This window comes from Leuciscus leuciscus, assembly GCF_965113295.1.
Source record: "Leuciscus leuciscus genome assembly, chromosome: 3".
In the NCBI taxonomy this organism is placed as follows: Eukaryota; Metazoa; Chordata; class Actinopteri; order Cypriniformes; family Leuciscidae; genus Leuciscus; species Leuciscus leuciscus.
In genome coordinates, this window is record NC_138727.1 from 13,022,349 (window position 1) to 13,037,030 (window position 14,682).

A 14,682-nucleotide genomic window follows, 5' to 3' on the forward strand; every position below is an offset into this window, starting at 1 on the left:
ACAAGACAACACGTCTATCTGTCTTTGGTAAGAAAACATTTCTACTATTTTACGCGTTGCTTTTGTTTTGTGTTGAAAAATTCCTTTAATTAATTTTCCTCCATATTTTACTTTTAATATAGCCTAGTTAAAGGAACCGTATGTAAGAAATGTATTTCAATTAATCATAAAATGGCCCTGATATGTCACTAGACATTAAGAAATCATGTTCATTTCAAATACTTATATCACTGACAACAGTAGTCCGGCCAGGATATTGTCATTTAAAAGTGAAGTTGCAGCCCTCAACTGATGTTGATGTTGTCATGTTGTGTTTTGGCCTTATGCGCCACCCTCCACCTATCTACCAATCACGAAGTCAGTAGTGTTTCGGCATCCGGGTTGCCAGCTCTGCTCTAGTTACCACAGCTGCAGCTACAAACGTGTCGGATAAAAAAATGTCTAACGTTACGAAACCTAAAAGACCTCGAATTTTTGCGATACATAATTACTTCGCAAAACATCTCTCATGAAGCATAAACATAATTAACAGAAGAAAAAAAACGTACTGTGTAGGACTCGTCACTTGCCATTGGAAGCTCCTTGTAGCAGCCTACGTTCCTGCTGGATCCTGCAACCTAACAGGCAACCTCGAGTCAGGGGGGAGGGGATACACCCAGGGGGGGCAGGGTTTCATATTATTTTGAAGCTTCCCCGGGCGCCGCCATTGATTAGCCGACCCCCACCTGCTGTTAGCATTCCATTGACTCCCATTCATTTTGGCGTCACTTTGACAGCGAATAACTTTACATCTGAGGCGTTTTAAGACTCCATTTGTCCATTATTTATTTCTAAAGAAACACGAAAATGTATAAAAGGCTCCATTACCTTGTAGCTTACGTTATGGCCCCGTAGAAGCAATTTTTGTAAAAATAGACTAACGATTGCGTCATAACCACGCGACTCTCTGTCGCACAGTAGAGAATTACCGTATGGACAGGAGGAGAAGCTCGCGGGCAATCGGGGGGACGTGGAGGCAAAATGACAAAATAATTAATCAGAATACTTAGCAAAAGTTTCTCCTGCTCCTAGCTCATGGACACCTCCTACTCACACTCTCCGTCTCTGCAAGTTTCGGAAGGGAATGATTCAGATTTCTCTTGGCACAGCTACTAGAAGACAGACGGGTTGCTCACGTCACATCTACGTCGTCAAGCTCAGTTTGAGTCTGCGCAGTACGCTCGACCCCCAGGAAGTGAGTGTTTCTAATTGACTTCACTTGTCTCCGTTGAATCCAATGGGGTCGCTGTGTCCAGTTTATATACTGTTTATGGATACACCGCTCTACAGTAATTTGAAAGTGATTGCAGTACCAGTTTTGGCCACAATCTTACATATGGTTCTATAGTAAAAATCTATATATCTATATTTTTATCATCTTATATTGAATTTAAGCATAAATGGTTTAATTAATATTATAAAATATTTTATTGTGTTTTATAGTAAAACTACTTTATAGGATTTTTTAAAGATAAATGTTTTTTTTTTAAATAAAACGTCAATTCACAATATATTTTCATATATATTTTTATGTGAACTACTAATTTGCTAAATCCTATGCTTAGTAAAACACATGCAATATTAAACTTATTTTAAATTGTGTAATTAGTATGTTAAAACAAAATGTATATATTAATTGAATATTAACCAAAAAGTGTGAGGCTGATTAAAAATGTTTTATGTTTTATTTAGAGTCAGTGTCTATTGAAGTTTCACGTGCTTTTTTATTATATCCAACACAGCAGAAAAACAATGAAGAATGAATAACAGAACTGTAGTGAGTGACACACTAGATGGCAATACAACAGTGACACCTATTGGCAAATTACTAACAACACTCCCACTTAATTTTACAATTGGACTAAGCCGTTTCTTAGTAAATTATATTAACACACACACACACACACACACACACACACACACACACACACACACACACACACACACACACACACACACACACACACACACACACACACAAAACCTTTAAAAAAAGTAATTTTTCCATGTTAATAGTTTTACACCATAACATATTTAACACTAAACACAGTTTAGCCCATTTAAGATCAGACTAAACAGAATTAAATGAAACAGAGTCCAATCTCACTCCTAAGATACTCAAACTTCTGTCTCACCAATGGCTTGGTCAAGATATCTGCCTTCATGTCATCTGTGGGATAATATTGCAGTTGTATTTGTCCATTCTGCACACATTCACGAATGCAATGGTAGCGAATGTCAATGTGCTTGGTTCTTGAATGATCAACTGGATTCTTTGCGATTGCAATAGCTCCTTGGTTGTCCTCCAGGATCACCACAGGAGTAGCATCCATTCCAAGATCACTTAGTAGTCGTCTTAGCCAGGCACATTCCTGAGCTGCTTGGCTAAGTGCAACATACTCAGCCTCCACTGTTGAAAGAGCAACAGTTGACTGTTTCTTGCTGAGCCAACTCACCGCTTCTCCACCCAGTAAGAACACATTACCGGTTGTAGAGTGACGATCGTCCTGGTCTCCAGCCCAGTCAGCATCTGAGAACCCGACCAAAGTTCCAGACTCTGACCGCTCATACAGTACTTGAGAGTGAGTTTAAGTGTTCCCTTCAAGTACTGTAGAATTCTCTTCACCGCAGTCAGATGTGCAACACTTGGATTTGCATTGAACTTTGACACAACGCTCACTGCTTGTGCTATGTCAGGTCGTGTGGCCATCGCAGCATACAGTAGGCTACCTACCATAGACTGGTAAGTACTTGGGTTCACAGGCTTGCTGACACCATCGTTCCTTTTTAGCTTTACATTTACATCAGCTAGAGTTGCAACGGGATTTGCCTCATGCATTCCATACTTTTGAAGAATGGCTTCAATGTAATGCTTCTGATGAAGGAACACACAGTTTTTTTCTTTGTCTTGGATGACAGAGATCCCCAAGATATAGGACAGTTCTCTCATGTCCTTCATCTTGCAGCGTTTTTTAAGAGCAAGTTTCAGCTCTTCCATGGTTTCCATCGACTCTGTGATCAGAATTAGATCATCAACATACACAGCTAATATCTCCAGCTCTTGTTGAGATCTCACAAACACACACAGGTCTGATGTACTCTGTCTGAAGGTACTAAATCCCACGTCTTATTTTCCAGCAGTGATTCATATTCCAAGTCAGCCACCTCCTGCCATTCTTTTGCATTAGGACTCATCATTGCCTCTTTCAGTGTGCTTGGTTCTGCAACACAACAAACACTTGCATAATGATCAACAGTCACCAGTTCGGCAAACTCATCATAACCATATCTCTTAGGTGGTTTTCTGATTCTGCCACCTTCTCTAGCAGTTTCATCGACAGTAGCAATGACTGGTGTTCTCTCGTCAGATTTCACGATAACTTCGTTCTCCGAACAAGAAATGTCCACTTCTTGTTTCAAGTCAAAGTCTGACTCGTTGAAGATCACATCCCAACGAATTAGAATCCTCCTTTTTTCTTCATCAAACAAGCGATAGCCCTTGGCATTGTTGGCATTTCCCACGAAACAAAGCTTCACAGCCTTCTTGTCCAGTTTTCTTCTTTCTGTGTCTGGGACATGTGCATAAGCTACACAACCAAACACTTTCATGTGACTCACATTTGGCTGTTTGTCGCACCATCTCTGGTAGGGCGTCACTTGTTTCAGTACAGATGTGGGGAGTCTGTTCTGTATGTAAGCTGCGGTCGCGACAGCCTCTGCCCAGTATGACTTTGGTAATTTAGTGTGAGAGAGCATGGTTCTCGCTGCTTCAATTAATGTCCTATTTTTTCTTTCTGCAACACCATTTTGCTGAGGTGTGTGAGGTACAGTTGTCTCATGGTGGATACCTTGAGCCTTCGAGTATTCTTGAAATTCTTTGGATGTGTATTCCCCACCATTATCCGTTCTTAAGGCCATTGCACACTGAGTCCGAAATTTTCGTATGCGTTTTTTCGTGTTCGTCAGCCTTAAAATTCGTCACGCACAGAAACCTTACACACTGAGTCCGATGCGTATTTATTAAACCTTTGCGGAAAAAAACGCAAAAAAATACAAAATGGATTCGTCAAGCAGTGAGGATGATTTTGTTGCCCTCTTTCTTCTTAAAAAGAGAAAAAGAAAGAGGAAATATTGGGTCCATCCAATCCTGAGATTGCGCCGAGAGGAAGGAGAGTTTCACCTCCTTATCAAGGAGTTACAAAACTATCCCGAGCGATTCAAAAATGACCTCAGAATGTCAGTGGAACAGTTTGATGCTTTGCTAGCGATACTGGAGCCACATATTAAAAAGACCACCACCAATTTCCGTGAACCAATCGATCCTGAACAGAGACTGGCAGTTTGTCTAAGGTATGGACACACACACACACGTTTTTGTTTTTCATACAGCACTTTGTGCTGCGAGACGAAGTGTATCAACTTGTCAGACGCCATTCTGGATTTTGTCGTTCGCATGTACGGTGGCTCTGAATTGTCAAAAAACCTCTCAAAATACTGGCTGTGGATGCGAAAAACGCAGAAAATCTAACCCGATCCGAATTTTTTTATTACGGACGAAAGTTTCGTAGACAGTGTGCAAGCATGATTGACATAAAGTTTCGTAGACAGTGTGCAAGCATGATTGACAATAAAGTGCAAGCATCCATTGACACCAAGGAAAGGGAGAGAAACAGGTGGATCCAAATACAACACTTTTATTTGTAGGGCAATCCAATTCGTCGTCATCCATGCAGGGGTCAAAATCCATGTTAGCAGTCCAATAACAAAATAAACAAACAAGGAACAAAACAAACTCAAACCAGGAAACAGACATACCACAATGACTCCGTGACAAGGACTAAAACAGACAGGGTATTTATACACATAACTAAACAATGTAATGGGAAACAGCTGCGTGCAATGATGAGTGAAAAGGGACAGCTGAGTGCAATGATGAGACAAGGATCGTGGGGAATGTAGTTCAAGAATGTGACAGACACCGTGGGGAAGGAGGACATCTAGTGGTGACCCAGGGAACAGAAACCAGACACTGTGACATAACCCCCCCTCTACGGAGCGGCTACCAGACGCTCCAAGACGTGATAACCAAAACAAGAGTCCAGGCGGAAGGTGGACTGGTGGAGGATCAGGGGGAGGGATGGGGGGCCAGGTCCATGGAGGGAAATGGGGACAGGGAGTGACAGTCCATCTGGCAGCCAGAACGGAGACGACAGTTCATCGGGCGGCCAGGGCGGAGACTCTCCCTCAGGCGGCCAGGGCGGAGCGGCCAGTTCATCGGGCGGCCAGGGTGGAGACTTTCCCTCGAACGACCAGGGCAGAGCGAACAGTCCATCTGGCGGCCAGGGTGGAGACTTTCCCCCAGGCGGCCAGGGCAGAGCGAACAGTCCATCTGGCGGCCAGGGCGGAGACTTTACCTCGGGCGGCCACGGCGGAGACGACCCCCTCGGGCGGCCACGGCGGAGACGTCCCCTCGGGCGGCCACGGCACTGGAACAGACACCGGCTCAGGCACTGGAACAGACACCGGCTCAGGAACTGGAACCGACACCACCGGCTCAGGAACTGGAACCGACACCACCGGCTCCGGAACTGGAACAGACACCACCGGCTCCGGAACAGACACCACCGGCTCCGGAACAGACACCACCGGCTCCGGAACAGACACCACCGGCTCCGGAACAGACCCCACCGGCTCAGGAACAGACCCCACCGGCTCAGGAACAGACACCGGCTCTGTGGCGGCCATCTTGTCCGAAGACACATGCTCGGCAGACGTGACGTGAACAGTCTCTGTGGCGGCCATCTTTTCCGAAGACACAGGCTCGGCAGACGTGACGTGAACTGTCTCGGCCGTGGCTATCTTGTCCGAAGACACTGGCTCGGCAGGCGTGACGTGAACAAGCTCGGCAGCGACCATCCTGTCGGAAGACACAGGCTCGGCAGACGTGACGTGAACAGTCTCTGTGGCGGCCATCTTGTCCGAAGACACAGGCTCGGCAGACGTGACGTGAACAGTCTCGGCCGCGGCCATCTTGTCCGAAGACACTGGCTCGGCAGGCGTGACGTGAACAAGCTCGGCAGCGACCATCTTGTCGGAAGACACAGGCTCGGCAGACGTGATGTGAACAGTCTCGGCCGCGGCCATCTTGTCCGAAGACACTGGCTCGGCAGGCGTGACGTGAACAAGCTCGGCGGCGGCCATCTTGTCCGAAGACACAGGCTCGGCAGGCGTGACGTGAACAGGCTCGGCGGCGGCCCTCTTGTCCGAAGACACAGGCTCAGGAACAGTCTCTGGATCGGCAGACGTCCCGTGCTTCCTCCACGCCTGCAGTACCGCCACTGCATAAAAAAGGAAGACCACTCTCTTGGCCGTGGCAGGACTGATGGTGGGCGACTCCGAGACGATCTCAGGGATGACAGCGGGCTGCTCGGAGGGGACGGCCTCCGGGACGACAGCGGCCTGCTCGGAGGGAACGGCCTCCGGGACGACAGCGGGCTGCTCGGAGGGGACGGCCTCCGGGCCATTGGGAAGGCAGGAAGTCTTCCTCCTCCTCCGCCTCCGGACCACCGGACTCGAGACCACTGAACCCGGGACCACCGGACTCGGGACCACCGGAACTGGGACCACCGGACTCCGGACCACCAGAACTGGGACCACCGGAACTGGGACCACCGGACTCCGGACCACCGGACTCGGGACCACCGGAACTGGGACCACCGGAACAGTCACGGAGGAGGTCTTCCTTCTCCTCCTCTGTTTCCGATGGTAACGTGCAGGTTCTGAGCTGGACGGAATCAACGGCGAAGGGTGCTTAGGGGAATTCAGCGCCATGGCCTCTTCGGTCTGGCGGGCCCATAAAGCAAGGCCCTGCAAAATGTTCATGTTGCTGGATCCATTGTATGACGGAGTCATTCTGTCACGTTCCACACACCAAGGAAAGGGAGAGAAACAGGTGGATCCAAATACAACACTTTTATTTGTAGGGCAATCCAATTCGTCGTCATCCATGCAGGGGTCAAAATCCATGTTAGCAGTCCAATAACAAAATAAACAAACAAGGAACAAAACAAACTCAAACCAGGAAACAGACTTCAAGAAGTGTAAGTGACATACCACAATGGTATGACTAAAACAGACAGGGTATTTATACACAGAACTAAACAATGTAATGGGAAACAGCTGTGTGCAATGATGAGTGAAAAGGGACAGCTGAGTGCAATGATGAGACAAGGATCGTGGGGAATGTAGTTCAAGAATGTGACAGACACCGTGGGGAAGGAGGACATCTAGTGGTGACCCAGGGAACACAAACCAGACACTGTGACAAAAGTGAGGTCGAATTTTTTTTTTTACGTGCGAAAATTTCGGATGCGAATTTCGGACTCAGTGTGCAATGGCCTTTAGTCTTGCTATTTTCTGTCCGCACTCATTGGATAATATTTTCTCAAATTCCTTGAATTTGCAAAGAACTTCACTCTTCTGTTTCATAAAGTATACCTAGTTGCAACATCTAGAATAGTCATCAATAAAAGTCACAAAGTACTTTGATCCACCTACAGATTCAGTCTGCATGGGACCACAAACGTCACTATGAACCAACTGTAGTTTACGTTTGGGACGGATCTCTCCCACTGGCTTATGTGGCTTCCTAGAAAGCTTGCCTTCCACACATGCTTCACAGAAGGGAACTTCTTTCTCTGCAGGAAGGTCCACTCCATTCACCAGTTTTTTGAGGTCCTTCAACTTAGTGGTGTGACCCAGTCGCTGATGCCGCAAACTGGCTGCTATTAATGCACTTGACGCACAGTGACAGGCGGGTGAACTTCCCTCGACATCCAGCTGATACAATCCATCAGATCTTTGTGTTCCCATTCCTCTGAGATTTCCATTTTTATCACGGATGTAACAGCGAGACTTCTTGAACTGCACCGTATTTCCTTTTTTTACAGCAGCTCCCACTGAGAAGAGATTCCCGGATAACTTGGGAACATACACCACATCAAACATTGTGACATGTTTTACATCACTGATTTTTAATGTCATTCTTAGTTTAACATTACCAAGTCCTAGAGCGTCAACCACTCTGCCATCACCGAGTTTCACAGACTGTGCTTTTCGAAATTGCTGGTAGTCTTGAAGAATTTTCTTCATGACATGTCATTAGGGTGACCAGACGTCCCGAAAAATTCGGGACAGTCCCGAAATCTAAACTGTTGTCCCGAATCCCGAATCTGGCCCTACTTATCCCGAAAATTATACTAAAGCAAAATCTTGAGTAGTTATTGTCTGATGATAAACATTAAAAATTGTCTGCGGAGGTTGAGGCCGGCGACACACTGGCTGCGTGGCGTGTCCGTTTTTATTTCGGCTCCCCCTAGAGCTTGCACCCTGCCTGCGTGACACGTGCCTCTAGCCGCGCGGAAAACGCGTGCATAAATAGAACCGACGCCTATTTTTCGCGCGACACGCAAGCCTGTTGGAAGCGTTTCCAGGCAAAATAGAATAGGAAAAGATGTTTGTATGTCATTTTGACATGAAAACATATTAATAAATGACATTTTGATGTTTGAAAGTTTAAGTTTTTACATAAATGCAGATATAAATGTAATAAAAAAAAATATATGATCTATTTTCAAATATTGCACCTGTCAATACAGAACGAAATATTCTGTAGCCTATTTTGCCTATTATTAGAGCGCAAGTTGCTGCAGCCGCGAGGACAGTGCTGCACGCGTAAAGGAGTGATTGATTGTTCGCGGCACTGCAAAACGTCGTTTAAGCTTATTAGCGTTAGGCTATACTGAAAGGTCTGATTTATGCACTGTTACTTACAACAGTCATTGTTTTTTTTTTCTTTTCACAATGACATTTGAGTTCATGATTTTAATGTTGATGTTTTTTTGTGGCAGACTAAAGAATAATGACAGACTGTTGATCTTTGAATAAAAATATGTTTGGTTCAGGTTTGAAATTCATTATCTTTTATTATAGGCTACGCAGTCTGATATCATAGAAGCCCCCCATCCCGTCACCCCAGACCCATAGAACACTCGCTTTTGTTCTTCATTTATCAATGCTTGCTGAACAAACTGCAGCGTTAAACTGTCCAACTTAGTTTCCATTGCAGTGACAATTGTAGCATAGCTTGTAGGGATGGGCGATACCACACTTTTAGGATTCGATACGATAACGATACTTTTTCTTGCATTTTCATCGATATCGATACCGATCCCGTTAATTTCTTTTTTCTTTTTTTCTTTAATTTTTGTCAGTAAAAATATTATTACATTTAAGACAAATCACAAGACATACAGACCATTTATACAAAATGTATTATGGTCAATACATAATAAAATTAAAATTAAAATAAATAACATAAATATGAATAAAATAAATTAAATATGAACAAAAACGTACACATTTTCACTTTTCTTATTTCTCCCAAAAAAAAAGAAAAAAGAACAATCTTGGTAGAAAAAGCTTAAAAAAAAAAAAAAATAATAATAATATATCAATGTTATGTTTCGAGCCTCTTTGTAGAAGTAAACTTGTAACACTTCACTGAAGCAAAAACAAGACGTCATAAAGATCATAATAAACTAGGATTTACTTATCCTATAAACCTGCATAACAAAGACAGTTGTTCCCTGAGAAAATGAACTAGATAACGGTCTGACACCATCACGCCTTTAGTGCACTCGAGAAGTGCACTTTACTGGGCTGGTGGCCTTGTTTGGCTGTGTGTGTGTGTGTGTGTCGTTGTCGGCTGTGTCGCACAATGTTGCTCATTCGCTCGTCTCCTGTCATGTGACATGGGCCAGCTCAATACGCCACCAGGTACAGCCAGGGGTGTCCCGGCACATAGTAATTTAAGGAAATAATCTAAAACAGCTGAAAGTGATACATACACCACCAATTATAATTTTTTAGTTTATATCGATATTTTTTTAAGGAAATCGATGCCAAATGAGTAGCGCGAGTATATCGATCTATCGATACCACAGGATCGATACGCCCATCCCTAATAGCTTGGTGGCAAGCTACCCAGTAGTGTTACAATCTGGTCCTCCTCTTCAATCACTGCACCTATTGCCCCTAGCTGGTCAGTTAACTCCTTCATTCGTTTCAAATGTTCAGTTATGTTTTCTCCTTCCTTCATCTAAATCTAACATCTAAATAATTTTTTCTTCAGAAACAGCTTGTTTGCAAGAGTGTCTCTCTCAAAATGTCCTTTTAGCGAGTCCCACGCTTCATTAGGGGTCTTACAGCTTGTTATCAGGTACAACTGGGGTGTACTCACATTCAGCAACAACACAGAAAAAGCTTTTTCTTTCTGTTTTTCAAATTCTGCTTTTGCCTGTGCATTTGCTCCTTCTGCCACGTTGTCAGTCTCCATCACCATGCCCCATAGTCCTTTAGCTTTCATCAAATGTTCCATTTGAAATTTCCACGTTGCCCAGTTCTCTGGCCCACTCAGCTTTTCAATAAACAGTTTATCCTCCATTGTGAGTTCCACAACACTTGTCTATTTCACACACACACACACACACACACAGGTAAAAGTACCTCTTCTTTGCTTTAGTGAAGATCTTGGCCCATAACTATGGAAGCTTGTTTCTGCCACTGAATAATAAATAAATAATAATAATGGCGACTTTTTTTCTCACAATTGCGAGTTTACATCTCGCAATTCTGACTTTATTTCTCAGAATTGCAAGATATAAAGTCAGAATTTGCGTGAAATAAAGTCGCAATTGCGTGTTATAAAGTCAGAATTGCGAGATATAAAGTCAGAATTGCATGTTATAAAGTCAGAATTCTGACTTTTTTTCTCGCAATTGCGACTTTATATCACGCAATTCTGACTTTATAACACGCAATTGCGACTTTATATCTCGCAATTCTGACATCTTTTCTCAGAATTGTGAGATATAAACTCACAATTGTGAGATATAGTCCAATTCTAAGGGGAAAAAAAAGATGGACTTTTTTCTTTTTTTTTTTCTTTTTTTTTACCTCAGAATAGTTTATATCTCACAATTCTGACTTTATAACACGCAATTCTGACTTTATATCGTGCAATTCTGACTTTATATCTCCCAATTGTGACTTTATTTCTCAGAATTCTGACTTTATATCTCGCAATTGCGACTTTATTTCTCAGAATTGCGACTTTATATCCCGCAATTGCGACTTTATTTCTCAGAATTGCGACTTTATATCTCACAATTGCGACTTTATATCTCGCAATTGCGACTTTATTTCTCAGAATTGCGACTTTATATCTCGCAATTGCGATTTTATTTCTCAGAATTGCGACTTTATTTCTCACAATTCTGACTTCATATCTCGCAATTGTGAGAAAAAAAATCACAATTCTGACTTGATATATCGCAATTGTGAGAAAAAAACTCAGAATTGTGAGATAAAAAGTCACAATTATTATTATTTATTTATTATTCAGTGGCGGAAACAAGCTTCCATACATAACCTATTGAAGTTTCACATGCTTTTTTATTATATCCAACAAAAAACGAAGAAGAATGAATAACAGTAGTGACACACTAGATGGCAATACAACAGTGACACCTATTGGCAAATTACTATATAACAACAGTGTCTCCTCATGCTGAGCAGTTCAACATCACCTCCACTCTTCCTGTGTTAGACTATATGCTCTGCTTCAAGCTGCTGTTCAGTGTGTGTCCTGCATGTGTTCTCCTCTTCTCTCTCCTCTCTTCCGTCAGTGTGTACTGCCTCTGTCGGAGGAAAACTACAGGTAATCATTCGCTCCTGAACTCAGTTATTTCATCTGCCACAGTTATGAGGTGCTTTGGATAGTCTGATGTTATTATCGTTCCAGATTTGCTTTTAGATTATTGTCAGTCACCATATCACATAATAAAACATAATTGAAAATGTCACAATCAGAGTTATTTAAATGCTATAAAATGTCAGCTGAGCTTTCTGATTTTTTTTTTTTCTTCAATTTTAAATCTCACTTCATTTGTTGTAGTACGGAGCCCCTAAAGCGACATGGTGATGGAAAAATGTTTAAATGATTAAATGATTCTTATGTTATTTTAATATCCTGTAGGTTCTAGTGCTGAATCACAGACTGAGAACAGACATGATGAGGTATTGTATTATATATGCACATCCCTATAAAGATTTCAATAAAATGTATTTACATTTGTTTGACAGTAGCTACATAACTTACATCAGTATAACATATTTTTACATATGATGTAATATAAGAGTTTTTTCATATGCAATGAAGTAAATTTATATTAAAAATATGAATGTAATAAAATATATATTTTTCCAGGGTGGTGATGAAGTGTGTTATGCTTCACTGGACATGCCTTCCATATGTCCAAAAAAGAAAAAAAAGAAAAAAGAAAAAAAAAAGAAAAAGAAAAAAGGAGTTCAGACTTCAGAGCTTATTCTGAGGTCAGAACCAAAAAAACAAAGTACAGATTTAAAAAATAAATGTTCTTCAGTAGTAATTGCAACAGGTGGTTTTCAAAAGAATTAGAAAATAAAATATTGGCAACACTTTACACTGTCTCATTTGTTAACATTAGTGAATGCATTAACAAACATTAATAACAAGCAATACATTTTTATAGAATTTATTTACCTTTAAAGTTAGTAATTTTTTTTTAGTATTTTTTTTTTTACATTCATGTTAGTTCACAGTGCATTAACACATAATGTTAACAGATTTAACTTTTGACCATGAAATTGTTTAAGTAAATGTTGAGATTAACATTAAAGATTTATAAATGCTGTAGATGTATTGTTCATTGTTAGTTCATGTTAATTAATGTAATTAACTACTGTTAACAAATGAAACATTGTAAAGTGTTGCCAAACTATTCTTAGTAGAACTTTCTCCTTTGTCATTTGGCTTTTTTCCCATTCCAAAATCTGAAACCGTCGACTTTTATATTAATATTAAAGTTGTGTAACATGGAAGTTGTGTATGATGTAGGCTATGACATGTTATATTCCAGTCACATAACATCACATTTAATGGATTCTTAGAATATGTTCATGGTCAAAGAAAAATAAATAATACATAATAATAATAAAAAAAAATTTTATAATACAGCTCCAATTTCATCTTATTCAATGTATGTAATAAAGAGAAATATTCATGTTATAAGAGTTTTAGCATGGGCGTAGGTTTAGGGGGGGGACGCTAGGTACTAGTCCCAATCAATATTTTGAGATGACAAATTTGTCCCCACCAATATTTAGCAAGCTCCTTTGAACTGCTATTTGGATCTTTGCGCTGCTATTTGGATCGATTCCAACGGCCAAAACAACGACAGTACAAGAAACGGCGTAATTTGATTGGCGGCGGTGTATCTGACAGGCTACACGCGCGGGCCGGGACTACTTTTGTGCTTGCACTGGCAGCGAGCGGGTGGTGTGTGTGTGTGTGTGTGTGTGTGTGTGTGTGTGTGTGTGTGTGTGTGTGTGTGTGTGTGTGTGTGTGTGTGCGCGCGCGCGTCGACGACGCCGACGGTAAGTTACCAGGGCTGTCTCTCTGCCACATACAAAGGCCAGAGTAAAACATTTTAATATTCCGTTTTTTGCCACTTTTTGTACTTTGTAGATAGATCAGCTATGCCACCCAAGAAGAAGAAAGGGGACATACGAAGCTTTTTCATAAAGCAGAGTGTAAGTAGGCAAAATAACTAGCCACACAAATAAACTAGCAGTAGTAGTGACTGACCAGGCTTTCAAATGCAGATTCTACTGTGGAAAATTGTATTGATTGGTGATAGTATGTGTTACCATGTTGTTACAGTTAAACCTAGCAGCAGCAATCTTTCAACTAAGGTTAAGAGTATTGATTAGGCCGTGCAGCACTGATAGACTCATAGAAGTCACGCTATCATGATAGAATGCTTCGTTAGCAAGTCACTGAATGTTAATTAGCTGACCTTAACTTAGAATCTTGCAGTCAACATTAACAGTGGATCTGAGACATTTTTCGTTTCTACATTCTATTTATGTAATGTATTTGTGAGTGTAGCCTAATAATTTAATATTTAAGAATAGAATAGTAGATACAATTTTAGTATTAATGGAATACTGTAATCATGGATAATAATAATAATAATAGATAATAATAATGGCTTTGTTGTGTTGAATGCATACTATGATACGTGTGTATTTTATTCATTTGTTCATTATTTAATTACATATAGAAAACTCATTCCAGGGGGAGGGGGAGGGGGATGTCCCCACCAAAGCTGAGGCCAAACCTACGCCCTTGAGTTTTAGCTTGCCATTGGAGATGGCAGACGGCCTTACGCATCGATTTACGCCAAAAGAGTAACACTTGAACTTGACGCACAACGTAATGGACGGCAATTGACGCCTCTCGCGGTTCAAACCAGGGGGCCAATGTTTCGGAAAACACTGAAGCTTCCCTGGACGCCGCCATTGATTAGCAGACCCCCACCTGCTGTTAGCATTCCATTGACTCCCATTCATTTTGGCGTCACTTTGACAGCGAATAACTTAAAGACTCCATTTGTCCATTATTTATTTCTATAGAAACACGAAAATGTATAAAAGGCTCCATTACCTTGTATCTCACGTTATGGCCCCGTAGAAGCCGTT

General features: G+C 41.7%; 1 protein-coding gene across 1 annotated transcript; it reads right to left on the minus strand.

Moving 5' to 3' along the window:
* Positions 1 to 5,171: 5,171 nt before the first annotated feature.
* LOC309494237 (uncharacterized protein) lies at positions 5,172 to 7,413 on the minus strand. Its single transcript, XM_082163497.1, has 3 exons — positions 6,732 to 7,413; positions 5,454 to 6,686; positions 5,172 to 5,339 (listed from the first exon to the last, which is right to left on the minus strand). The coding sequence occupies exons 1-3, from the start codon at positions 7,063 to 7,065 to the stop codon at positions 5,311 to 5,313; spliced, it is 1,596 nt and encodes a 531-aa protein (XP_082019623.1). The 5' UTR covers positions 7,066 to 7,413; the 3' UTR covers positions 5,172 to 5,310.
* Between the last annotated feature and the right edge of the window lie 7,269 nt (positions 7,414 to 14,682).

Bases quoted from the DNA above. Each gene is read 5' to 3' on its own strand.
- LOC309494237 (XM_082163497.1), bottom strand. From the start codon at position 7,065: ATGGATTTTGACCCCTGCATGGATGACGACGAATTGGATTGCCCTACA. The intron at 6,687-6,731 runs GTCCGGTGGTCC...CGGTGGTCCCAG, and splicing joins CCCAGTTCCGGTGGTCCCGA to TTCTGGTGGTCCGGAGTCCG. The intron at 5,340-5,453 runs GTAAAGTCTCCG...TGGTCGTTCGAG, and splicing joins CTCCGCCGTGGCCGCCCGAG to GGAAAGTCTCCACCCTGGCC.